At 39.8% G+C, this 27190-nt stretch overlaps 3 protein-coding genes across 3 annotated transcripts; 1 reads left to right on the top strand and 2 right to left on the bottom strand.

Moving 5' to 3' along the window:
• Positions 1 to 8515: 8515 nt before the first annotated feature.
• Positions 8516 to 9312, bottom strand: LOC135710082 (glutathione S-transferase 1-like). Its single transcript, XM_065232556.1, has 3 exons — positions 9169 to 9312; positions 8907 to 9107; positions 8516 to 8836 (listed from the first exon to the last, which is right to left on the bottom strand). Exons 1-3 carry the CDS (start codon positions 9310 to 9312, stop codon positions 8516 to 8518), a joined length of 666 nt encoding a protein of 221 aa, XP_065088628.1.
• A 4387-nt stretch (positions 9313 to 13699) lies between these two features.
• On the top strand, positions 13700 to 14501 carry LOC135709694 (glutathione S-transferase 1-like). Its single transcript, XM_065232087.1, has 2 exons — positions 13700 to 13898; positions 13968 to 14501. Exons 1-2 carry the CDS (start codon positions 13752 to 13754, stop codon positions 14499 to 14501), a joined length of 681 nt encoding a protein of 226 aa, XP_065088159.1. The 5' UTR covers positions 13700 to 13751.
• A 58-nt stretch (positions 14502 to 14559) lies between these two features.
• On the bottom strand, positions 14560 to 15426 carry LOC135710076 (glutathione S-transferase 1-like). Its single transcript, XM_065232544.1, has 3 exons — positions 15268 to 15426; positions 15010 to 15210; positions 14560 to 14911 (listed from the first exon to the last, which is right to left on the bottom strand). The coding sequence occupies exons 1-3, from the start codon at positions 15409 to 15411 to the stop codon at positions 14588 to 14590; spliced, it is 669 nt and encodes a 222-aa protein (XP_065088616.1). The 5' UTR covers positions 15412 to 15426; the 3' UTR covers positions 14560 to 14587.
• Positions 15427 to 27190: the final 11764 nt, after the last annotated feature.

Here is a 27190-nt window from a genome sequence, read left to right as displayed (position 1 = left end):
CCCATCCGTTCACCAGAACGGTGCAGATTTTCCTCCAGTAGTTTTCAATATAGCTTAATATAAATAAAGCTTGGGCCTTCATTTACCAGACCAGTGCAAGTTTTCCACCAGAAATTTTCTGTTCATTTCATTTATCAGAGAGATACAAATTTTGCACCAGAAATTTTCAATAAAGCATGTTCCTCCATTCACCAGAACGGTGCACCAAAAATTGTCAGTGAAGATTGTTTCACCATGCACCTTTGTGGTGCAAATGTCAGGCTTTGCTTCTTCATGCACCAGAATGGTGCAAATTTTCCACCATAAATTTTCAATGAAGCTTGCATTCATCAGAACTATGCAAATTATGCACATGAATAAACCTTGCTTCTACAAGTGTTGCAAACGTTCCACCAGAAATTTTCAGTTAAATGTGCAGCTCCAAATTTTTTGCATGATTCAATTTTTCCACCAGAATTATTCATTGATGATATTTTTACACCAGAATTATTCAATAAAAAGCTTTTTCTACAATTTACCACCACGAAGGTGAATTTTTTCAACCTTGAATTTACCCTCTTCTTTTAACCCTCCATGAACCACTTTGAAAAAACAAATTATACCAGATTTTTTTTGTATGCTCCACTGTAGTGCAATTTTTTGAACAAAAAAATTCCTTGAAGTTTGTCCATTCATGCACCTTTGTGGTGCAATTTTCAGACACCATCTCAAAATAATTGACGCAATAAATGGTTTTCAGTGCCCTTATAGTATGAAATGAAGTTATTAACCTTCAAATCAATTTATCAAGAACTCAAGTTATTTTATATCATAATTTGGAAATGTGGAAATAAACATCTTATACATAAAAGGAGGGGCAATTGCCCCACCTTGCCCCACCCTGTGCACGCCAGTGTCAACTGACTTGATCAACTCACTTGAATTGAAAAAAAAGTTGAACCAGACTCAACTTTTCAAGCCAATTGAATTCAACTGAGTTGATCATTTGACTTGCCTAGTCTAAGCCCAGCTTAATGAAAAATTGGTACAGGCATCGAAACCTCTCAATTAATAACTGTGCACGCAGGAAAAAGAACGTAAGAATTCCATAAGAAACACTTACGAATTTTAGCCATAAGAAATGAGTGTGAATTCCATTGATTTGCATTATGAAAAATAATGTTGACAAAAAATAATAAATCGGAGCAAACTGAAACCGGCAATTGGAAGTTGAGGTTAGGGGGCGCGTGTGTTGACCATTCGTCTTTCAACGCTTGGGAAAATGAAATGGTTAAAGGTGTATAAGAGCTACCTCATGTTACTCGAAAATCATTCATAAGTCATGCTTATAAAATCATATATGTTGTTCATAAGTCGAGCCTTATGAAATTCTTAGATCCATTTGCCTCAGTGTGGAAGTACATCTAGAGCACTACGTTGAGAGCATGCAATAAGCTTATATGCTTTAAGCAATAAGCTTGAAATGCGATGATGAAGAAGAAGAAGATTGCCTGGTCCAGGCTAAGATCGAAGTCTCTGTCAGTGTTGGGAAAAATTCAATAGCCAGTGACCATGATTACTTTCGATTCACTGTCTGCAGCGTTTTTGCCGCCAAAGAAGCGCGGCATCAGTTCTCTGGTGTGCTTTGCTTTGCCAATAAGTGATTTTTTTTATGACAAACAATGCTGGTAAGTTTTTCTAACTTCAGATAAATCTATACCCTTCCTTCTAACCTACTGTAGAGTACTTCGAGGAAGTTCTAAGAAATAACAGAAACATTATGCAGGTATTTGATCAGCTGAATATCATTATCTAAGTGACATGATTCCATTTATTGGGCAATTAGTGATCTACAGAAATATAAGTTGCCAAAGTATCCAGAAAATATTTTGCAGGTCTTGGACTGTCGGAAGGTTTTTGGAATAATTCCATAATGTGAAAATATCTAGGAGAATCGATTTATTGAACAATTACGGTATGCGTGATAATGTTTGCACCATCGTACACATAAGGTTCCCGTTTCACCTGTGCATACAATGCCTTGGTTTTCTTTGCATGCACGTAACCTATAGCTCATACCGTAGTAGCAACAATCAATACGAAACTAACGATTTTAAATTGGCTCACCACTTTAGTAGCCTATTGGTCCCAAGCAAACGATTAATGTACCATATTCTAGTTGAAATTCTAGTACTACGCAATGTTTGTTTTGATTCGCTATGAAAGTTTGACAGATAAAATGAGGGGTTATTGGTTTTACCTATGTTTCGAGGGGTGATTCGACAAGCTTGGGACCGAAGATAGTACCAGAGGTGAGCCAAAAAGTTGAGCACGTTTCTTCGGGACCTACTTGTCTTAGAGTTACCTCTATGGTAGTAGGCTGTGTATAAAAGAAAATGATTTACTTAGTTTGACAGTTGCACCATGACGAAGTGGCAGCGTATTCGTGATTTGTCCCACGCACATAGACATTTCAATTGCCATGGGAGTGTCCCGGTGGACCGTCAAAAGGGTTTTAGACCGAGAAAAGAAAGAACAACTATTCGCGAAGGTGGCCACAGGTCGTCCGAGGTCAGCTCGGGTTCCGAGGGTTATCGCTGCTATCAAAAGGAAGATTTGGGTGAATCCAGTGCGTTCAATAAGGAAAATGGCAAAGGAACACGGGGTCAGTGACTTTACGGCACGGAAAAAAAACTCACATGATCACCAACCGCAAGCTACGAGTCGAACGATGCAAGAAAATCTTGAACTTCCTTAAGCCAAAAAATCCGGTAATCCTGTTCACCGACGAGAGCATGTTTACCGTCGATCCCGTATCAAATTCCAGAACCGACCGGTATATTAGTTCTCTTCCGGTAAAAGACGTGGCCGACGAGCACAAGAACGTGTATCTGACCAAGCATCCTTCTAGCGATATGGTGTTTGGATTGGTGGCTTCCGATGGCAAAAAAATGGACCCGGTGTTCATTCCAGAAGGCGACAAGGTCAACACGGAGGTCTACATCGGGATTTTAAGTAAGTATGTTCTTCCGTGGATCAAAGAACAGTACGGTGCGAAGCCAAATGTTGTATTTCAACAAGATGGGACTCCGTGCCACACCTCGAACCGCACTCAGAAGTGGTTGCAGGAACATCTTCCGTTCTGGGCGAAGGATATGTGGCCAACATCCAGCCCCGATCTTAATCCGCTGGATTACTCAATATGGCGCGTCATGAAGGCCAAGGCCTGTTCTAAACGCCACCTGAGTACAGCAAGCCTCAGACAAACATTGACCCGTACCTGGAGAGAAATGGATCCAGACTACATTATTAGAACCTGCCGTGCATTCCGGCAGCGTGTGGAGGCCGTAATTGCAGCAAGTGGAACCTCGATCGATGATTAACATAGTTTAAGACTTTGAGAAACATCCCCCCTTTGAATAAATAAAAAAGCTCGAAAACGAAATTTTTGAGATTTTTTTTAATTTTGACATTGTTCAATGCTGCAAACATTATCATGAATACGGTAGAGATCTTCTAAATAATAAGCAATTATCCAAAATAATTGCCAAAATATCCAGAGAACATTATGCATGTCTTTGGAATAATTCCTGATCCACATGCTTTCTGAAGCGTATATCTGAGAAACATGATTTGAATAGCCACCTGATTTTAAGAATAATATAAGATAAAACTGAATTCTTCTCCAAGCATCTAGAGAGTACAATGCAGGTGAAGAACTTTTGAGTAATTCCCGATCAACCTATTTTCTTGCAAGAATATCTAAGCGACTTGATTAGATTTATTAGAGACCTTTAGAATTATTCAGAATATTTTCTGAGCAAGCTGGAATCATAAAAGAATATCCAAGAGGCGTCACTTGAAATGTTGAAGATCTTCAGAATAATGCCTGATCATCCTGAAAGTTTGAAAAAACTCCAGCAGTCCTTATCAATATCTTTAATCACCTTAAGGTATTTGCGTTAATTCCTGAGCAATCGGGGATCGTAACAGTTGATGATCTTCATAAGAATACTTGATCATCCTGAAGTCTAGAAAAATATTCAGCGGACCTTCTCAATATCCTCGATGACCTGGAGGTTTTTGTAATAATTTCTGACTTAGCTGGTATCATATGAGAAAATATCTGAGAGATGTGATTTGGATTGATGGATTGTGAGATAACTCCAGAATACCGAGGGAGCGACTCTATCTAAGATGCAGGAAAAATGTTACCTTGCTGTTGTGAGATGCACGCACCCTTAGTAGATACAGTACTTTCCCGTTTTGTCAGCTCCATCTGAAATTGAAGGCTGACAAAAAAGGGAAGCTGACAAAATCGGGAAATTTTCTTTTTCAATATTTTAACCATCAAAATGATTTTGAAATCAAATTTAACCATTATTTATCCACTATGGACCAAATGTCTCGAAAAGTTTGCGTACGGTTTGTTGAGCCGGAACGTTCTGTTCGGTTTCCTTAAATTCCGCTTGGTTTTCAGCGCTGCAACCAAGGCTGAACCTCCATATCTCAGTATCAACGTAAATACACAAGTCAGGAGTTGTCCCGAGATATTCGGTATGATTCTGGCTACCGCGTTGATGGCCTTTGCTGCCTTCTCGTAGGCGTATTCTATGTGGCTATTGAAGCCAGTTCTAGTTTATTGCGTGCTCCCCAATAATAATTTCTGACCGCTGTAGCGCTTTAAAGTTACTGACCAATACCACCTCGCTTTTGTTGTGGGCTATTTGCAGCTTTGCTCCATGCATTAGGTTTCCAATCATATCGACCGCCTCGGTTCCATTTATTCCAGCGTCTTGCCTATTACCGCAAGACGACGTCGGCCGCAAAGCCAACGATCTCAAATCGTTTGGGTAGCTTCAGCGTTAGACCACCGTTTTAAATCACGTTCCAGAGCGTTGGACCAAGGATGGAGCCTTGATCACTGTCCCATATTTGGCTCGTAGATCAGAACCCGGTTCTGGAAGTAGCGTCGGCCTCCCAGCTGGAGCTGTTGAACGCATTCTTGACGTTGATCGTTATCACAGCGTAATATCGATCTCCTCTCCACTTCTGTTTCGACGCCTTCTAGGCACTCTAGAATTGCATCCACTTTTGGTCTTCCTTTTCGAAATCCGAACTGCCTCTCCGGCAATCCATGCTCACTCTCCGTTCATTTCGTCAGCCTGTTTAGGATGACCCTCTCCAAGAGTTTTCTTGAGTGTATCCAGCAGGCACTGCTACGAGTTGCTCGTTGGTGATTTCGTCGTTATCTCCATCTCCGACTCCGTACGATGTAGGTGACCAGGTCGTTGGATCATACTTCGATAAAAGTCCTTCCACGATGACTTTCAGGTTCTCTAATCACATTTCAGCGGGCATGACTTGACATCTGATCTTCTTCATCACGACACGGTGTGCGTCGTTGGCAGCAGCGTCTCGACCCAGCTCCACTTGACATTTTGACTTGCTCTGCTTAATCTCTAGTTTACGTGCTCGGAACATTCCTCTACGCTCCTTTCTGTCTGCTTCTGTTCTTGCTCTCTGAACACGTCTTCTGGCTCTGAGACAACTAGCGCGGAGGGTGCTAATTGCCTCGTTGTAGCAGTAAGCTGGAGGTTCCACTTCAGGTCACAAGGTCTCGTCCTCTGTACTGCCACAGGATTCCGTTGGCCGATGTCATATCGGATTGCCTGATGGTCACTATGGGTATATCCTCCACACACTCTCTAATTCATGTTTTCCACCAGCGACGGACTGCAGTCCGCATAAAGTAACGTCGATAATGGATTCCCGGCCATCTCTGCGAAAAGTGCTGGTGGTGCCTTTATTGAACAGCCGAATTTCCAGCTTCGCCAGAGCTCTAGCAGAATGTGCCCTCTTGCGATGGTACATCTGTTACCCCTGCTTAAGCATTGAAGTCTCCTCCGATGACTACCGGTCTTCGTTCGATCAGCTCTTCGATAAGTCCAACCAGCGTCTCGTGGAATTGCTCCATCGACCATGGGGTGCGTAGCAACTGCATATTAATATTCCGTTAATTTTGGCGATCACGAAACCTTCTTCTTGAATGGGGTATCTGTCCATAACTTTTATTGCAGCCATCCCAGCTCTATTTGCCACCTAGTTACCTTTATCTGGAGGGACTCGATACAGCTGTGCAGTGTTGCAATAATTGAGGTTTATTTGAGTTACCTCTGTTATTGTTGCGACAAAACAATTAAGTGTCATTTGGAGCGAAATGCTTGAAAATTCATGCTTAAAAACCAAAAAGTTCAGCAAAATCTTCAGGCTGACAAAATTGAGAAAAAATGCTGACAAAATCGGGGGTAGACAAAATCGAGAGCTGACAAAATCGGGAAAGCACTGTAGAAAGAAGATTGATGATGATTTTAAAGATTTCCTGCATTAAGGTGGAAAGCGATGCGAGTAAATAAATGGATTTAGATCCAAAAGATGAACAAAGATTTTTAGTGAATTGATTCGCTAGTGTAAGATTTTTCGACCATCAAAAATTGAGATTTAGATGTGTTACACCCCCAGGAAACGGAGCTGAGGATCGTTAACCCTTTGTTGTCTGTCATTGCAAAAATTAAAACTCACAGGGTTAAAATAATTATTAAGAAGTTTTGTTTGAAGATTATGAAAGTAATATCCTACATGGAAAGGATTCCGTAGTATAATCATCTCTAATATCGAAATATTCCATTTCATGGGCACATTTTTACAACGACCGCTAGCCACGAGAGATCCGCCCCCAATTTTGGAATAGTTTTATCTTAAAGTGTATCAAATTTACTTAGCAAAACATTTGAAATTTCAAAACTCAATTGAAACATCGGTGAGATATGGCAATATGAATTTGGGTTTCAAATTGACCCCATGACACTGTAATAGGCAACGTAAGTTTTTTTTTTGCGCAGATGAAGGTTTAATCATTGTCGAAATCGACTTTGGTGCACTCGAGCACTTGGGTCTCCACATATGTTTGGCCCCGGGTCCGAATTAACATTCAGTAACATTCCGGATGAGTCCAAAATCTGGCATCAGTATAAAATCTATCATGCGAAACATCAACAAACATTGGCTTCACCTGGTCATGTGCTGGATGCTCCCCAGAAAGTGACCAAAATCCGACAGGACTCATTATCCGACAACTCAAATCCCATTAGACAACAAGATCAATCGTTATATTGTTAAAATAATTATGTTTTGTTACGAGTTCAGGAAGTTTCCTCTGCTTGCAAACTAAGCAACAGCAGCGCCTCTTCATTCGACAACGAATCCATTGTAAACGATCGCGACGCAGCAGCAAAACTGCCACTCCGGTGTGGGTCCGAGGAAAACACGATTTATTCGCGAATAAATCGTACCAGTGTGGGGGAGCATTTACAAGCTGTAATATCGCAACTCCGAATTTCAGATTAACAAAACTCACCAGCTATAATTCTCACCAAACTAGCGTGAGTTTGAGTTTCAAGATTTTTGTAACTTCGTCCATCGGTGAAGAGTACAGAGAGATAGCAAACTTTACTATCTCGTTCTCAGAAAATGATGTGCAACGGAATCATTTTTGTGTCGAGTCAACTCTCAGTTGCAAACAGTTGATAGCGAACAAATATCATTTTGCTAATGATTATGCCATCACTGGATACGATAAGAAATAATGTGTTTGTCAGAGCTGATTGAACTGAGACTAAACGGTATCGTGGATCGATTAACCTTACATTTACACAAACGATAATATTATTAGAGTAAGTGTGCCAGTATTTAGCCATAGGGACTTAATGTTTTTTTTTAAAATAAATTTTCTTGATTTAATTTGCGTTTAATTTGTAATTAAATAAATCTAAAACAGCAAAAAAGGTTATCTTTCATTAAATTCCACTTAATTAGTTTTGGTATCCATCATCCATTTGATAAGTCTTTAGTGGGAATGACATTGATGAAGACTGCACATTGTAGTCGAAATATGTATCTGTCATGGATACCAAAATTAATTTAGTGGAATTAAATGGAAGATAACCTTTTTTGCAGTTTTATTTAAAGCATTCCGCTAACAACCCAATTTCATTGCTTCATAAATAAAATTGGCAAAGAATGAAAAACTTTTAAATTTTAATCGGGCCAATTAGGTGACCACTAGGACCAAAAACAGACACTAGGACCCTGCTACGCTTCGCATAAGATACGAATCACACTTATCCCTCGAATTAATCCTCTTGTCAAACGGTAACGGTTAATCAACACTCCTAAAAAAATATATATATTTTGTTATCGCTGTTCAAAAGAAAAGGTATTTTTAAAAGGCCCACCAACTCACCTTCACACCAAAGAGCTCGCACTGAGAGTCCCCTGTTAATGTAATATAATGATAATAATAATAATGAGTGCAATTCTTATCATAGTAGTTTACTAATTTATATCAAGAGTTCTTTGATTTTTGATTTGTAATGTTGCTTTAAAGTGGTTTTAAATAATAATCGATTGTTAATAGTTTTCAAGCGTTGCTTGCACTAAAGAACTGTATCTATTTATTGTAACACAAAACTCAGGCCTATTGCTGTGCGTTTTTATCTTTCGTAGCCAACACGGCCATAGCCATCCGCTTGGCACCGCCTCCATTGGCTTCTTCGTAGTAGGGCAGCGCCTTCAAGCGATCCAGCCAAGCGTAGATCCTCGGATGCTTGTCCACATCCATCGGGACGACTCCCATTACCGTGGAAATGGTTGAGCCGCAGCACAAATCCGCAATGGTCATCGAGTTCCCAACAACATAGTCATCCACCAAGGTGTCTTCCAGCAATTTGTAGCCCTTCTGTACATATTCAACCTTGTCCGTTGGGATATCACCGACGCCGTTGAAGAAAATCGGTTCCTAAAGCAGCAACGATAACAAAGTAGCTTCTATAGATAAAATTCGATGATAAACTCCAGTCTACACCCACAAATATAGACCGCATACGAGCAAACAGAAAACTGCTCTCAAAGAACAGCGCTGCGTTGACTCTGGACTGTTGGGCCAGATCTTTCGGGTACAAGCTATCATCCTTTCCGTACTTGGACACCAAATAAATCATGATGGCATGGCTTTCACAAACGATTGTGCCGTTATCGTCCAACACCGGTACGGTGTGCTGGGGGTTCATCTGTCACAAAAGAAACAAAAACTAGTCGCCAAGCCTCGTTGAAGGACTACAACGTACATACCTTGAGGAACTCCGGCTTCAGGTGCTCTCCGGCCAACAGATCAACCACCCTCTGTTCCACTTCAATATCCAGTGCCTTGATGCAAAGTTCCACGGTCCGACACGGTGGACTCACGTGAATTGTGTACAGAATGGCCTTGGTCATTTTTAATCAATGAAAGATGATTTGCTTCAAATACTTGACTGGATTTCTAGCCGGTTTCCACAGGACTGGCGAAATGAGGATGGTCTGTTCCTCTTAAGGTGACGAAATCGTGACCTATACGCACGATAATGATTAATAACAAATTCTTGATTTCTCCGGACGCGATAGCAGTATCAGATAGCAGAAATATAAACAAGACACGCACTAAAACGCTGTCCAGTCCAGAGAGTTATAACATGTTATAACGGTTGTCAAATAATTGCAACACAGAAACCACCATCAAGATAGCGCTATAACATGTTATAACTCTGTAGTCTGAACAAGGCATAAGCTCCAAGCTGTACGAGTTATCACGCTTAAATTAAAATCGATTTGATACGCCAAGCCTGAGCCTGAGAGAGGGGTATTAGCATAGAGGTAACTCTAAGACTAGAAGGTCCCGAAGAAACGTGCTCAACTTTTTGGCTCAGCTCTGGTACTCTATTCGGTCCAAAGCTAATCGATGTACCCCTCGAAACATAGGAAAATCCACGAACCCCTAATTTCATCTGTCAAACTTTCATAGCGAATCAAAACAAACATAGTGTAGTACTAGAATTTCAACTACAATGGGGTACGTTAATCGTTTGCTTCGGACCAATAGGCTAGTCAATTAGTGAGCCAATTTATAATCGTTAGTTTCCACCGGTTGGTATTAGTTTCATAGTTCTGGATTCTGCAGAGCAGAGTGGAATTTCAAGAGCCGCTACAGGTACTAGTTGCGTTTGAAGCGTGGATTTCAATTAACGAAAATAAGCCCAAGTCGTAAGCTGAGTTTTTCGTGATTCGAGGCGCACGCAAGTCGTTGCTTAGCAGTCTTGAAGGTGGCGCTAGCAGTACAAAAACAAAGCAGTATTCCCCTAAGAAAAATCGCATACCTTAGAATTCCCGCAGCAATGGAAGATAAGGTTGACCAAAAGATTCAGCAAATGCTCGATGCAGATGTTATCGAACAAGTCGTGGGTCCTGCGGAATGGATATCACCCATGGTGGTTGTTCCCAAGGGAACGAATGACATCCGTTTGTGTATCAATATGCGGTATCCCAATCAAGCGATTCAAAGGGAACACTATCCGCTACCGTTGATCGACACCTTGTTGAACAAGCTTAAAGACGCGAAGGTTTTCTCTAAGTTGGATATTACTTCTGCCTTTCACCATATTGAGCTACACCCAGAATCACGCGCAACATTCATAACGAATAGGGGTCTGATGAGGTTTAAGCGACTTTCTTTTGGCATCAATTGCGCACCGGAAATATTTCAACGGATAATGTGTGAGATGTTGGCTGGTATTGATGGAGTAGTGGTGTATACTGATGACGTCGTTTTGTGGGGAAAATCTCAGGAGGAGCATGACGAGCGTCTAGCGAAAGTGTTGACTGTTCTAGATAGGAACCATGCGTTGTTGAACAAAGATAAATGTTTGATAGGAGTTGGCGAACTTGAAATTCTGGGCTTTAAAATATGTGAAGTCGAAACTTCAGAGAACCTGAAACAAAAGAGTTCGGAGATTTCTCGGTTTAATCAATTTCGTCGGTCAGTTCATCCCGCATTTATCACCGAGGCCTTGCGACAGTTCATCAGGGGTGAGGCAGAATTCTTCGGTGAAAACCAGCGTTGAGCATTTGACAACCTGCGTGATGAACTAACACTGTTCACCGACTGGGATTTTTCGATCCGAAGGACATAACAGAGCTATATGTTGATGCGTCACCGGTGGGTCTCGGAGCGGTGTTAACTCAGAGAGACAATTTGAATATACCAAGGATCATAAGCTTTGCGTCAAATGAGTTGACAAAGACGCAGAGAGTATATCCACATACTCAACGTGAAGCATTAGCTGTCGTGTGGGCTATGGAAAAGTTCTATCCATATTTGTTTGGAATTCGGTTTACGGTGTACACCGATCACAAAACTCTTGATTAAATATTCGAAGGAAAGCATCAGCAAGGAAAGCGTGCATGTTCGCGAGCTGAAGCATGGGCTTTACGTCTACCCCTTTGATTTCTGCGTGAAATATATCCCTGGAACTGACAATATCTCCGACATCTTCTCAAGACTATGCCCGCAGTCCGATACACCTTTCGATGAAGCTTCTGAGCATTACGTATGTGAAATTGGCGAGGGACTATCAGCCATTACGCTGGAAGAAATTAAAAAAAGGAAACGAATGTGACGAAGTTCTCATCACGGTGGTCAAAGCTATTGAAACTCAAGCTTGGCCTCCGAATCTATTTTCATACCATGCGTTTGCGAAGGAACTCGAAGTTATTGAGGGTGTTGTAGTAAGGGATGATAGAATTGTTCTCCCATCAGCTCTACGTCAGAGAGCCCAAGATATCGCACACAGAGGACATCCGGGAGTAGTCACAATAAAACGAAATTTAAGAGAAAAAGTTTGGTGGCCGAACATGGATTGCGATGTCAGTCCGAGGGTGTGTAGCATGCACAGCAGTGAGTTCCCAAGCCCCCCGGAACCAATGCTGCGAAAAGAAATGCCAGACCGCGCGTGGCAGGATTTGGCGATAGATTTTTTTTACTGCGAAGGAATGTGCGACGTTCTTAGTGGTATTCGGCTAGGGGAAACAGCCCTATTGTTGCGGTACGTTAGCAGCGTTAGAAGCCTATTTTTGGTGTTTTTTAGAGACCTCCATACACAACAATAGGCTTCTAACGCTGCTAACGTACCGCAACAATAGGCCTGTTTCCCCTACTACAGTCGATTTCTAACAGTTACTGAAATGAAGGGAACCAATGCTGGGAAGACCAGTGAAGCTCTCGAAAACGTTTTCAGCGAACATACCTATCCGGAAACTATTAGACCTGATAATGGGCCTCCATTCGCCAGCGAGGAGTTTGCGAGCTACTGCATCAGTAAAAATATTCGGCTTGTACATACCATTCCATACTGGCCGCAAATGAATGGCTTGGTTGAGCGGCAAAACCAGGGTACGGATTGCCAAGGTGTTGAAAGAAGATTGACGGAAATCAGTAAGTACAGAATTATGTGTACGCGTATAATACGACACCGCATTCTGTTACGGGAAAGTCACCGATGGAGCTTCTAAATGGACGACCAGTGAAGGACCTTCTACCACAATTGAGGCCTGAACCTTATTGGAAACGGGACGCCGAAACACGCGACAGAGATTCAATCAAGAAGATGCAAGGAAAGGTTTACGTGGACAAGCGGTGACATGCAAGACTGACTGAAATCGGTTATGCTGCGGAATTATGAAATGGGGAAGTTGGAGCCTTGTTTTCGTCTGGAAAATGACAAAGTTGTACTTTAAAAGGGTTCGGATGTAATCGTGGTGAGCGAAGATGGTGTTTGTTATCGGCGTCCTGTGGCCCATTTGAGGAAATGACCCACTCAACAATGTGAAAAAACGGATTGCAATCCCTCACAGCAATAACCAACTACGACGGATCATACATCGCAGGAGTCGAATGACATGGATGTTCAGGATTCTGAAAGTGAAGAAGTTCCAGATTTCAAACGTGCCAAGAGAATCACTAAACATCCAGTTCGGTATGATGAATAAGGGTATTGGAAGAGTTTTATTTGGCAAGTTAAAACTTCGTATTCAAACTTCGACTAGCTCACTAAAATCCAGTTATCTGATTCTATATATTTGCCTTCTATACAATTTGGAGAAACCGAGAATATCTAACACACATAAAATTGAAACGCAAATGATGTGCATATTCTCAATGAACCTGTGTGGAGTTGTTTCGTTACTAAGGGTCTTGTATCAGTCATGGTTGATCTGGAAGATCATTTGATCTGAACTCCAGGGTAATTTGAAGATCATTGAGAATCTTATATACCTCAAAATAGGCGATAAGTGATTTCTATGAACATGTTTGAGTAGGTGTTTTTTTTATTGAGGACGTCGCGCTGGCCTTGGTTGATCCAGTAGATCAAATAGTCTGAACTCCTGGACAATTTAGAGAACTTAGAATATGTTGCAACCAAGCAAACTCATCTAGAATTGTCAAATTGGTTTAATTAACATAGCAGTGCATGATCCGTTGCTGTCCAGATTAAAGTCTGTGTTCGTTGACATAATAGCTTCATAAGATTTCGGAGATCTAGGTCTTTGAGTTTGGTTATACAGTGTTTCCTGCATAGTTCACTGAAAATTTAGTGGGTCCAAAAGCTAATTTAGGCATGACTAAACAAAACTGCTTATTTGACCAGAAGCATTATCTACCTGCACATATTGATAACAGAGTGTATTAATTGTATATTTTACAGAAACATTTGCTTCTTTCGCAGACGTAATTCTATATGTCTTATCTCCTTACAAGCTCGTCACTGGTAATCATATAAATTTGAACTTCTCACGACTCATCCAGTGCTGTTCAGCGGCTGCAGTCGAAAGGTTCAACTGAAATGTCTTCCAAAATTGTTCTCTATACCACTCGCCGAACCCCCGGCGGGCGAGCGGTTCAAATAACCTCTCACATCCTGGGGCTGAATGTTGACCTGAAGTATGTCGATCTTTCAAAAAAGGAACAGATGAGTGAGGACTATCTCAAGGTGAGTTCTAAATTTGAGCAACTTTGCTTTGGTTTGACTAAATCAATAAAATGCTGTCGCCCCATGCAGATGAATCCATTCCACACTGTTCCGACCATAACGGACGCTGGTGTGCCGGTGTACGATAGTCACGCTATTCTGGTCTACCTAGTGTCCAAGTACGGCAAGGACGATAGCCTCTACCCGAAGGATCTTGTAACGCAAGCACGCATCAACGCTTGGCTCCACTTTGACTCCAGCATACTGTTTCCTCGGCTTCGGGGAGCACTGGAACCGGTATTCTACTTTGGTGCTACGGAAATCCCTCAGGCTCGGTTGGAAGCCATCGAGAAGGCTTACGAGCTGTTGGAAGGTGCACTGAAGAGTGACTTCCTGGTGGGAGATTCGATGACCCTGGCGGACATCAGTGTGACCACTAGTTTGGCATCGTTGAACGGAGTTTTCCCAATGTGCGAAGGTAAATTCCCAAAACTTTGCACGTTCATGAAACGCATGGAACAGACTATGCCGTGCTACAAGGAGTACAATGCTGATGTGCTGGAAGAAACCAAGGTGTTCCTGAAACAGAAGCTGGACGAGAATAATAAAAAATCTAAGCAGTAAAAAAAATTGAATGATGTGCAACACACGATTTTTATTTAAAAGATAAATCACAATCGTGTACTTTCTGAACCAAGTCTTCGACAAGCTCAATCCTTCTGAGCATTTTTCTCCTTCATTGCCAGAACTGCTTGGGACAGCTGCACGGCACCGCTTCCATTGGCCTCCTCGTAGTAGGGCAGTGCAATCAAGCGATCCAGCCAAGCATCGATCTTCGGGTACTTATCCTTATCCATCGGAATGACGCCCATCACCGAGGAAATGGACGAAACGCAGCTAAAATCCGCAATGGTCAAAGAGTTTCCCACGACGTAGTCATCGACCAACGTATCTTCCAATAGCTGATAGGCCTTTTGAACGTATTCAGCCTTATCCGTTGGAATTTCGCATCCACCGCCGAACAGAATCGGTTCCTAAAGCAGCAACAACGTAATGAGATGATTGCGAGAATAAATTAAGCGACAATTTTTCTTCCAGTTGTGTGTTGGTCTCGGGTCATAATCATACTCACAAACACGAACCGCATACGAGCGAACAGAACGCCACTTTCAAAGTGCAGGGCAGCGTTCAACTTTGCCTGTTTGAGCAGATCACGCGAGTACAGGCTATCATCCTTGCCGTACTTGGACACCAAATAAATCATGATGGCATGACTTTCACTAACGACTGCTCCGTTATCGTCCAGCACCGGTACGGTATGCTGGGGGTTCATCTGTCACCAAAGATAAGCCATCAGATAAATCATGTGACCGGGCTAGAATTCACCTACCTTGAGGAACTCCGGCTTCAGGTGCTCTCCGGTCAACAGATTGACCACCTTTTGTTCCAGCTCGATGCCCATCGCTTTGGCGCAGAGTTCCACTGCCCGGCAGGGCGGGCTCATGTGGATCGTGTACAGGATGGGGTTGGTCATTTCTAATCAGCTAATGTGGTTGATGCGAGAACAAAAATTGGCGACTGGATCGCTTGCCGGCTACCGCGAAACTGCTGAATGAATGAGGAACCTGTTTTGATTCTGTTGGGCGTCGATTTCGCATGGCTTAGGCTTAACAAACACAGTCATGTATTTTTTATGAGCAGAACTTATGGAAACAGTGGGCAGCTTTGATAAATGGTTTGTGCTAATCAAATATGCCATTGCAATTTGTCAAATAGGTAATCAAAGCTTGCATTTATGATCAAATGATAGGTAACGTTTTTTGCTGGGAAACTTTGATTGTAAATTTAGCGTAATGTAATATTCTAATATTCCATTTGATTTAAACTGTCTGATTTGATATTAATGCTTTGCCACGTACGTCGTTTTACTGTGTTTGGCTAGCATAAGCTATGAAATAGTAAGCATGGGAGGGAGGCAAGCGAGGCAAGGTATATCTTTTTGTGCAAGTTCAAATCTAGGGCTAACGACTGCAGTAATCGATTTTGCAGCCGTGTCATTATTATTCAATCAGATCGAATCTACTAGAAGAGGAGCGAAATTTGGGGTAAGATGGACAACATTAGGATTATTTGAAGCAGAAAGAAATAGTATGTGGCTTAGTAATAATTATTCTATTTTTTTTTTAATCCTGGTCGGGTATTTTCATCGCTTCGACCATTTTTCTGATCTATTGTGATGTATTCCCCATTTATTTTAGATATATCAAAATGCCGCATCACTATTATTAGGAGTAACTGCGCATTATTCCAGCAAACCATTACAGTTCGAATAAAGTGCCTTGCCTTACTGGGAGTTGTTCTCCAAATGTCAAAGGGTTCTATCAGCCCATTGTCGAAGAACTTACGCCTTTTATTGAAAATTGCCGGACAGTGGCATAGCAAATGTTCCGAGTCTTCCTTTTCTATGCCACAGAAGCAACATACATCATCTTGATGTTTTCCAATCAGCTTCAAGTGATAACGGCTCAAAGAATGACCTGTCGTAAGACCTGTATTTAGTGGTTGAAGTTTTCACTGTTCACTGAATAATTCACGTGTATTTCAGTAACCGTTGAACCCCCATGTGTCAGTAAACGAACCTGATTTTCTTGTATAATCATGGCACATAGTTCTCAAGAGAAAAATAAACCTTGCTTCATCGATGAACATTAGGGTGTTTCATTTTGAAAAAAGTGATGAATTTTTGATAGGCCACCCTCCAGTTCGATTCATAGCCCCAAAATATGAACCTGTGCAAAAAATGGTAAAGATTGATGAAGGTTTAGAGGTCGCGCCAATGATTTGGATTTTGTATGGAGATTTTGGTGAATTAGTATGGGAAATTATTGATTTTCGTTTACATTGCTCTAACTTTGGTTGTAGTTGTCCAAACGTTGAAAAAAAAAAATATGTGGTTGTCATGACAATGATCAACAAGCCTGTTGTTGTTGCGATGAAATTGGCGTTGTTGCCTTGTACATATTCATCTGTCAATTTACCCTATTTTGCCATTTTTTCACATTTTTATAATTCTTGATACGCTGCAAAACTGAGCGTAGCAACTGTAGGCTTTTTGTTTATTGCCATAGCAATAACATACTAAATTTTTTCGACATTTGGACAAGTAGAAGCAAAGTTATAGCGATATAAGCGATTTTTTAAATTCTTCCATAGTAATTCCCATACAAATTTCAAATCATTGGCGCGACCTCTAAACCTTCATCAATCTTTACCAATTTTTGCACAGGTTCATATTTTGGGGCTATGAATCGAACTGGAGGGTGGCCCATCAGAAATTCATCACTTTTTTCAGAATGAAGCACCCTAATGAACATACGTTCACACAAACGATTTACTACTGACGGTATCATCGAAAGAATCTTTACATTCGTGCAGCGTTGCCAGTATTCCAGATTTTCGGTCATCCAGCCAGATACACAGACAGATCACGTATATTTCCAGATTTTTAAAATATGTTCCAGATTTTCCCAGATTTTTCAAACATGTTGCTTTAAAATATCATTGCAATTGATTTACACTCTAATCAAAAAATAAAAACTGCTTCTTTAATTATTAAATGCCATCAACGTTGGAAATTATTACAACATCGTACATGGAATTGTAACAACATGTTTGCATGTTATGATTGTTGCAGAATCATGAAAATGGAGCTGAAAAAATCTTCAAACTTTTAAAAATAGTGGGCCTGAATGTTTGTTTAATTGGAATCTTTATTTATTGTCTATATTAAAAAAAAAACAAAATTTCAATATGGAGGAATTTTCATAATTTTTTAATTCAGAGATTCTCCGGCCAACAGATCAACCACCTTCTGTTTCACTTCAATATCCACTGCCTTGATGCAAAGTTCCACGGTCCGACACGGTGGACTCACGTGAATTGTGTACAGAATGGGCTTGGTCATTTTTAATCAATGAAAGATGATTTGCTTCAAATACTTGACTGGATTTCTAGCCGGTTTCCACAGGACTGGCGAAATGAGAATGGTCTGTTCCTTTTAAGGTGACGAAATCATGACCTATACGCACGATAATGATTAATAACAATTTTTTTGATTTCTCCGGACGCGATAGCAGTATCAGATAGCAGAAATATAAACAAGACACACACAAAAACCATAGAGGTAACTCTAAGACCACTGGGTCCCGAAGAAAATCATTATTATTTTTGGCTCACTCAGTACCAGAACAACGGTCCCAGCAGTCCCAAGCTATTTCACTCACCCCTGCATGTTCTGCATGAATCCACACACCCCTGATGTTATCTGTCAAACTTTCATAGCGAATCAAAACAAACCTAGTGTAGTAATAGAATTTCAACTAGAATAGGGTACGTTAATCGTTTGCTTGGGATTAATAGGCTACTAAAGTGGTGAGCCAATTTAAAATCGTTAGTTTCGTATTGATTGTTGCTAAAACCATAGAGGTAACTCTAAGACCAGAAGGTCTCGAAGAAACGTGCTCAACTTTTTGGCTCAGCTCTGGTACTCTCTTCGGTCCCAATCTAATCGATGCACCCCTCGAAACATAGGAACATCCACGAACCTCTCATTATATCTTTTAAACTTTCATAGCGAATCAAAACAAACATAGTGTAGTACTAGAATTTCGAATAGAATGGGGTACGTTAATTGTTTGCTTGGGACCAATAGGCTAGTCAAGTAGTGAGTCAATTTAAAATCGTTAGTTTTGTATTGATTGTTGCTAAAACGCTGTCCAGTCCAGACTGGAGAGTTATAACATGTTATAACGGTTGTCAAATAATTGCAACACGGAAACCACCATCAAGATAGCGCTATAACATGTTATAACCATAGAGGTAATAGCATAGAGGTAACTCTAAGACCACTGGGTCCCGAAGAAAATCATTATTATTTTTGGCTCACTCAGTACCAGAACAACGGTCCCAAGCAGTCCCAAGCTATTTCACTCACCCCTGCATGTTCTGCATGAATCCACACACCCCTGATGTTATCTGTCAAACTTTCATAGCGAATCAAAACAAACATAGTGTAGTAATAGAATTTCAACTAGAATAGGGTACGTTAATCGTTTGCTTGGGACCAATAGGCTACTAAAGTGGTGAGCCAGTTTAAAATCGTTAGTTTCGTATTGATTGTTGGTAATAGTACGTTCAGACTACAGAGTTATAACATGTTATAGCGCTATCTTGATGGTGGTTTCTGTGTTGCAATTATTTGACAATCGTTATAACATGTTATAACTGCTCAGTCTGGACAGCGCTTAACTCTAAGACTAGTAGGTCCCGAAGAAACGTACTCAACTTTTTGGCTCAGCTCTGGTACTCTCTTCGGTCCCAAGCTAATCGATTCACCCCTCGAAACATAGGAAAATCCAATAACCCCTCATTTTTTCTGTCAAACTTTCTTAGCAAATCAAAACAAACATAGTGTAGTACTAGAATTTCGACTAGAATAGGGTACGTTAATCGTTTGCTTGGGACCAATAGGCTAGTCAAGTAGTGAGCCAATTTAAATTCGTTAGTTTCCAGCGGTTGTTATAACTCTGTAGTCTGAACAAGGCATAAGCTCCAAGCTGTTCGAATAATCACGCTTAAATTAGAATCGATTTGATACGTTAAGCCTGAGTCTGAGAGAGGGGTATTAGCATAGAGGTAACTCTAAGACTAGAAGGTCCCGAAGAAACGTGCTCAACTTTTTGGCTCAGCTCTGGTACTCTATTCGGTCCAAAGCTAATCGATGTACCCCTCGAAACATAGGAAAATCCACGAACCCCTAATTTCATCTGTCAAACTTTCATAGCGAATCAAAACAAACATAGTGTAGTACTAGAATTTCAACTACAATGGGGTACGTTAATCGTTTGCTTCGGACCAATAGGCTAGTCAAGTAGTGAGCCAATTTATATTTGTTAGTTTCCACCGGTTGGTATTAGTTTCATAGTTCTGGATTCTGCAGAGCAGAAGTGGAATTTGTGCCGAAATACTTCAACCCTCCGAACACTGGTATCTTTGGTGAATAACTTTAAAACAAAACAAAAAATCGGCATTCGTGAAACCTGCTCCACCTGCTGCAAATAACAGTAGGAGCTTTTGATGAAAGAATCCGAGATAAGGGCTAAGAGAATGTTATGAACCGGAATGAGCTGATCAATTACGCTATGAGTCGAGCAGAAGGAGAGATCTCAACCGTTTCGTTCTGAAGTTGGCGTAGTAGCATCGGTAACGATTGATTTGGACAGGACATCAGGATCAAGAGGCAGAAATTATGGTCAACCTATCAAGCGTGAACGGAAGTGGGAGAATGTTGGTCGATCTGGTATTGAATGCAACCGTTACGGATCGTGGAATCACTATCGAGATTCAAGAGATTGTCTTGCAAGGAATGCCAACTGCCACAAATGCGGACGCTATGGCCACTTTGCAAGGAAGTGCATGGCTGGAAGAAATCTGACGCAGCCAATACTCTCCGCGATGAGGATCCATAAGAGTCATGATCGAGACGGGGTGAATTCCGTAATTTGAAGTTCGAGACGATTTCGAAGGGTGATACGGCGAATTCCCCGTGAAGTTCTTGATAGACTCGGGTGCGGTAATAAACACAATTACCGAGCAGGTTTGGGCACGACTTTCGGGAAGTAACGCTAAAATTTTCAAGATGAAGTTCCAGAGTAATCGACAATTTACTGCATACGCTTGCCAAGAGCCGCTACAGGTACTAGTTGCGTTTGAAGCATGGATTTTTTTTTAATTCAATTAACTAAATTAAGTCCAAGTCGTATGCGAAGTTTTTCGTGATTCGAGGCGCACGCAAGTCGTTGCTTAGCAGTCTTGAAGGTCTAGCCCCACCCAGTAGAAAATGTTGAACAAAACAAAGCAAATCGATAACTGTTCAGGATTGAAAACAATAGAAAATTAGCAAGGCTTTTGAATCTAGACAATCACCAGGACTTTGAAGTATGTTTATAAGATTTTTGAGGATATTTCACAAGGAAAATTTGAAAGGCATCTGATAATTTTTAGCATTTGTTTTAAAGTACCTGTGAATATTAAGTTACAACAGTCTGACTATTATTAGATTTCTGAATTGCCCTAGAATTTCAGAACTTTAAGGTATAGTTTACAGTGAAGTGTGAGGCAAATTCTTTGCGAAACCAAAGGAGAATTTCAAGTTAATTCTGAGTAGAGTTCCATCCATCTTTGTAAGCTTCGTGGTCGTGCGGTGTCACCCGTCCTTCAGGCGTATTGTGAGTGCTATGAAGTGAGGGTTCGATTCTCGCTCCAACCAGTGGAACTTTTCGCAACCTGAAAATTTCCCTACTGTTCTACTGGGTGTGGTGTGTTGTCAGTTTTCTAGTGATAAGTTTTCAGTCTGTGTAACCTCTGGTTGAAGACAGTGTCAGTTGTCTATTAAAAACTCTGATGACAATTGCATGGAGATTTGGTGAAGAATGGAAATAGAATTCGAAAGAGAAATCAAAGAAAGTTCTTATGATAAAACTTAAGGAGTATGCTGATACGAATCGTAAGAATAATTTCATTGGAATTCTGTTCAATGTTTCTATGGAGATTCATTTTTAAAAATTTTTAAGAAATTTAATCGGAATTATGTCAATTTCTAGGAGACTTTCAATGTCATTTTGGCAAAGTATTTGAGTACTTAGCAAATACTGAAAAGGATTTCATAAACAATTCTGACCTTACCTACAAAGCAGCTCAAAGGGAATTATCGGATAAGTCTGATAATAGTGTGACGGTCATTCTGAAGAGTGTGCCAAGGAAATTATTAAGAATATTCTAATGGAGTTTCATAGAGAAAGATGAAAACAAAATTATGCCAATTCTTCGAATGGAATAATCGGAGTTGTGGAATCTGAGAGTGATTTATAAGAGATAACAAGAAAACTCTTAGAATGTTACTGAAAACGTTTGGATATTATCAAGATTATTTTAGGGGAATCCAGAAAAGAAGTATGATGGAATTTTAGGATGCTTCAAATGGAACTCTGAAAAAGGACGAAGATATCCTGTAAAGAGTTCCTTGTAAATTTTCAACAAAAAGTGTCATAATCTGGGACCCAGTAAATATATAAATTCCGCTTTCAGACTTTCATTTTAGTTATATAATAAAATTATTCGTAATGGTGATGCAAACAGTTGAGTTACCTGTAGGTTAGGTAAACTGTGTGTGAATACCACGATGTTAGGCTTTGATTTCCACTTCAGCCTGGTGAATTTTACATTAAAATGTTAATAGAGGATCAGACGGACCCTCCTACAATGCCTTCGATCCCTGGTCTAGCCACGGGGACCATTGAAGGTGGGCTCTCAAGGCCTCTTTTGATTGCTCCCGGCAAGCTCGAGCTTGAGGCACTTTTGCGCTCAGGGTCGGCTTTTATCAAGGGAATCTGCTTAACAAGAGTCCAGTCACCAGATAAAAAAGCTACCCAACGCAAACTAAAGTTAAACACATTTTTATTCTGACTTACAGCAATGCTGCTGCAGAAGAGCGTGGTGGGACGTCGTAGGTTCGCGATCGGTTGCTGGTCATGCGGACCGAAAAGCACTTGATCGGCTGCGTTCGTTGATCTGCTGGCTGGATACGACGGCGTCGCGTCGGTACCCCTGGCCTAACCTCTGCGGACGGAGGCCACGTGGGCTGTGGGTCTATTCGTGAACCTGAGATCACAATGGACCTTTGGCTGGTCGAGGTTTGGGTTTGGCTACGCACCTCGCACGGGACTTTTATTCCAGCTCAGCTGCCTTAGCTAACCGGTAACGGAACGACTTCAACCGGAATACAATGGGTCCTGGTTCTACTTTCTCCAATTTAACAATATAAATTGAGATTATAGTCACTTTTCCACTTCACTGTGCACAACTGGTCTAGTTTCGAGATGTTTCTCACTTGAGGTGTTACTTGGAAAAGAACATTCCATCACTAATAGGACCACCAGTAGCCTCTCCCTTTCAGATATATCATTTTTCATCGTAGTCCTTTGCCTCCTCTGTGGTAATGCATTTAGCTCTGCATCAGCTTTTCCCAATGGTATCGGTTTTCGTGTAGTGTAGTGTAACAAATTGTGTTCTTAGGTTATCAATTTGAATTTGTTTCTTGAGTGTGCATGCAATTAATTTAATCCTAGCTAGGCTTTTATTTATAAATTATTTAATATAGCTGCATATAATATTCAATTTGTAAATAAATAAACAATAAACACTTAGCAACAATAAAAGTTTGACAATTGAACTACTTTTTGACTGACAAACAAGGGATATTATGTCCCAACGTTAACAAAAATAAAATTGCCTACTGCCTACTATGATGTCAAGAATTCTCGATGAACATTTCAAATGGTCCTATCTGCTTTGATCGATTCTCTTCATCGACTTTCTCTTTCGTCAATAACTCAGCTGCAAAACCTTTCTCTGTTGTATTTGACGTTTTGACGCTAGATAAGAACCTCCTTTATCAAACTATGTGGTAGAATTAGCGCGAAATCTGTTTGCATAGCAGTGGTTAGGAAAAGAGAAAGTCGATGAAGAGAATCGATCAAAGCAGATAGGATCATTTGAAATGTTCATCGAGAATTACATTGTACACTCAAAAATATTACAAAACGAATATAGATTAAAATTTATGCATTTTATGGTTTTTCAAAATTTATACATTGGATAGATTAAAATTTTCGTCAAAATTATACTAAGTCCGAATAGCTGAGTGGAATTCGATCAGTGTTTACTAAAATGACAGGAAAAATAACATTTGGATTCTCTTCGCAGCATCGTGCTGGTGAAGAGCTTTGTTCCGGCAGATTTCTACTGCGCCTGTGATCTGCTGGGCAGCTAGACTGAGTGAACACGAGTTCATCTTAATGAACATCGAAATTGTAAGTATTTTTTAAATAATATTCATAAAAAATAAAATAAATAAAAATCCTTCCTGAGAAAATTTTTATTTTTATTTGAAAACAATAATATTTACCATAAATAAAATAAAGAAGCGAAAAAGACATTCTCTAGAATAAACCGTATCTATTCATTGTAAGTATATTTCGATTTTATACTATGGCACGCATAAACCATTTTTATACTAAGTTTGCATTCTCTCCATTTATACCGACCTTTGCGTCGGTACACTGAACCAATATGACATATTCCTGTTATGTGGAAATCTTATAAATTTGCGCTATAAGATAATCCATTGAAAATGATATGATTGAAAATGTGTCAGGTAAATTCTATATGAATATCTGATACATTTACAATGCTGATAATTTGGTAACTTTTATATGATCGTCGTATGATAAATGAAAATCGATCAAATTATAATAATTAACTGAAATGGATTTGAAGCCCATAAGCATAAGCTATACTTTTTACCACAATATAATATATGTGTCATAAATCAATCGAAGTAAAGTTTGTGTGAAAATCACATGAAATTTACTTCTTCTTTTGACACATATATTTAATCGATTTCTAAAAATAAATCGAAAAATAAACATCAGGCAGTGGGAGCTTCACAGTTGTGCCTTTTTTTATTGTAGCTGATTTGGGATTCGATCAAGGACTGTTGAGGTGTGATGCTTTCGGTGTCTGCACTCGATTCCACTGGGCCACGGCTGACTTCAAGATTGAGCTCGTTCAAATAGCATGAAGTAAGAACAGCTCTCCCGACATGGAATGCAGTGCAACGTTATGCTCGTTTTGCTAGAGTGAAGACAAATAGCACTGACAAATTTATGTTCCGTTTCGGTGGTGTGGTTTGTTCAAATCTTTCTCAATGCACCTGTGTGCAATAAATCAACGACTAAATTATATAAGTTGATGTAACTGGTTCATGAAGTTCGAGTACTAGGGCTGGAATATGAATTAGCCGTGTAGAAGACTTACAATTAGAATCATAGCAAAGTAAATATTGCAGTAGAATCATTTTTTTTCAATCTCAATACATTCTTTTCCGGAAACAAACAAAGATTATTCAATACAGTATCATTGTTGTTAGTAGTATTTAGTTCAACTAATCATTTTAATGAGTGTACGATAACATCGTTGAAAATCGTTTCAATAATTTATAAAGAACAATCATGTAAGATGTATTTTATTGGGAGCGATATTCAGCCCAGAAACAAGCAAAAACAAACGTTTGCTGTTGGATTTCTTAAAAGGCAAATCTATATGACTATTAAATGATTGGGATAGATCTGTTTACAATCTTTAAACCTCAAAAATCAAAGGAAGCTATTCCAATGAGATATACATGTTTTCTTATACTGCAAAGTTAAATGACAGTCCAATAGTTTCTTCATGTCTGTTTACACGCGACATATCAACAAACGTCAAAAATCATTAAAAGCAACTCCAATACAATATACATCATTATCTTATAAGATATACATTTTAGTGAGCAATATTCATCATGAAAACAGGTATATTTTACTGGATTTTCTCATAGTGCAAACTTATATGATTTTCCATTAGTTTCTAGATGTCTGTTCCCACCCATGACATATCAACAGTTTTTCACCATGAAATATATCAGACAATATTCATATACTTATTACCTATCGCTAACCACGTTAGAAGCAAAGTATTATCAAGTACTAAGTATGTGAAATTACGATAGAAATCATTCCATATCGCAGTCATAGTTTTTAAGTGATAATCCAATGGAATCTATCAATCATCACATAGAATGAATAAATCTGCTGACATTGCTATGTTATAAGATGGATCCAATAAACGGTACATGTCGATTTGTTTCAGTGTACGGAGAGTTGCGATTTAGCGTAACTTTTATACTATTTAGATTCCAATATTTTTTGAGTGTAAGTCTGATCAACTTCAGGGTAATATTATAATTATTTAGAACTATTAAAATTACAACTACAAAAACAAGTAGTAAGTATTCATTTTTGAATAACAAATACTCATAAATGGGTAAAATTTTACTCATTTAATGGGTAGTCCCAGTTTCCCTCAAAAATGCTTACTTTGTAGTCATTATTGGGTATTTTGCGGTTACCATGTAAAGCTGAAAATGTTAGTTGGGATGTGCTAGCATGTCAAAACATCATGACAGCATTCCTCTCACGCCACAAAACATGCACACCGGTGGGCACCTCGATTAATGTCAGACACCCACTGCCCCACTACTGTGGCGGCGATGTGACATGTCAAAACATTATGCTGAAACATTGCATGTGGCGAACGTCAACATTGGGAGTGCAATTTCAAAAAACCAAAATTTACCGCATCACGAAAAGTGGTCAGGTTTTGACCACATATAACTCTGTCAATAGCGGATGGCTTTTAATTCTAAAGAAGCCAATCGATTAGAAATTTTGCTGCGAATCTGTTTAATTGAACACTTTATTAATTTTCAATAGTTCACTACTGAAAATTACACAAATGTCCAACTGTTGCAATAGTGACCAAAATTATCACCGATTGCCTGCAAACAGCGCTTTCCCTAACACAGATTTTAAAATGGAATTCCATCCGGTCTCATCAGCCTCATCCGTGTTCAACACCCTAATAGCTCAGCATTACTCAACAATTACGACAAAACTGTCCTTTTCAGGATCACCATAAATTATTGTTATTTAAGAGTTAGTTTTCATTGATTCATCGCCATGCTGCCAGCCACATCACCCCCAAAGCTCTTTGATAATATACCCAGCAACAAAATTTTTGTGGTCAAATGTGTCAAGTATTGAAGGGGTACATACAAATTCTCGCAATGACCGAATACCACATGACCATGTCAATTAAACAGAAACGCTTCGTAAGGTTTTCTCCAGGACGCTATAAAAAGCAAAAAAATATCGAATTTATATGATTGATCACGAATATCTCGCAATTGGGAAAATTTTAGCAAGAAATTTCTCCAATCAATTTTCGCTTTGCGTAAAAAAAAATGCGTAATTTTGACATCAGAAAACGAGGCGTTTCCGTGATGGGAAAAGTGGTTTCCCTATCACAATCGCCTAATATTGATACTACGCACTTAGCATGCCAGATGGTACCTATCTTTATGCCTTTAGATGCAAATTGTAAGTCCCTCCTATGAAGAGAATTGTGCAAAAAAAAAATCCTGCTGAATTCTCCTGAAAAGGAGGGGCTGAAAATTTGCATCAAAAAGCATAAACGTAGGTACCGTCCGGTACACTCAAAAAATTTCACACGTCATCATCATGTACCTCACACTTAATTTTGCACTTATTGTGAAACACATCCATTTCATGTGTGAATCTTATGCTTTGAACCAA

This window comes from Ochlerotatus camptorhynchus, unplaced genomic scaffold (genome assembly GCF_037179485.1).
Source record: "Ochlerotatus camptorhynchus isolate MF236.1 unplaced genomic scaffold, CSIRO-AGI_Acam_v1.1 ptg000036l, whole genome shotgun sequence".
Lineage (NCBI taxonomy): Eukaryota > Metazoa > Arthropoda > Insecta > Diptera > Culicidae > Ochlerotatus > Ochlerotatus camptorhynchus.
This window is presented reverse-complemented; position numbering and strand designations above follow the sequence as displayed.

Coding starts and splice junctions, on each gene's coding strand:
- LOC135710076 (XM_065232544.1), bottom strand. CDS start 15,411: ATGACCAACCCCATCCTGTACACGATCCACATGAGCCCGCCCTGCCGG. Junction 15,211..15,267: donor TGAAGCCGGAGTTCCTCAAG/GTAGGTGAATTC, acceptor CTTTGGTGACAG/ATGAACCCCCAGCATACCGT. Junction 14,912..15,009: donor CTCGTATGCGGTTCGTGTTT/GTGAGTATGATT, acceptor TTGCTGCTTTAG/GAACCGATTCTGTTCGGCGG.
- LOC135710082 (XM_065232556.1), bottom strand. CDS start 9,312: ATGACCAAGGCCATTCTGTACACAATTCACGTGAGTCCACCGTGTCGG. Junction 9,108..9,168: donor TGAAGCCGGAGTTCCTCAAG/GTATGTACGTTG, acceptor CTTTTGTGACAG/ATGAACCCCCAGCACACCGT. Junction 8,837..8,906: donor CTCGTATGCGGTCTATATTT/GTGGGTGTAGAC, acceptor TTGCTGCTTTAG/GAACCGATTTTCTTCAACGG.
- LOC135709694 (XM_065232087.1), top strand. CDS start 13,752: ATGTCTTCCAAAATTGTTCTCTATACCACTCGCCGAACCCCCGGCGGG. Junction 13,899..13,967: donor TGAGTGAGGACTATCTCAAG/GTGAGTTCTAAA, acceptor CGCCCCATGCAG/ATGAATCCATTCCACACTGT.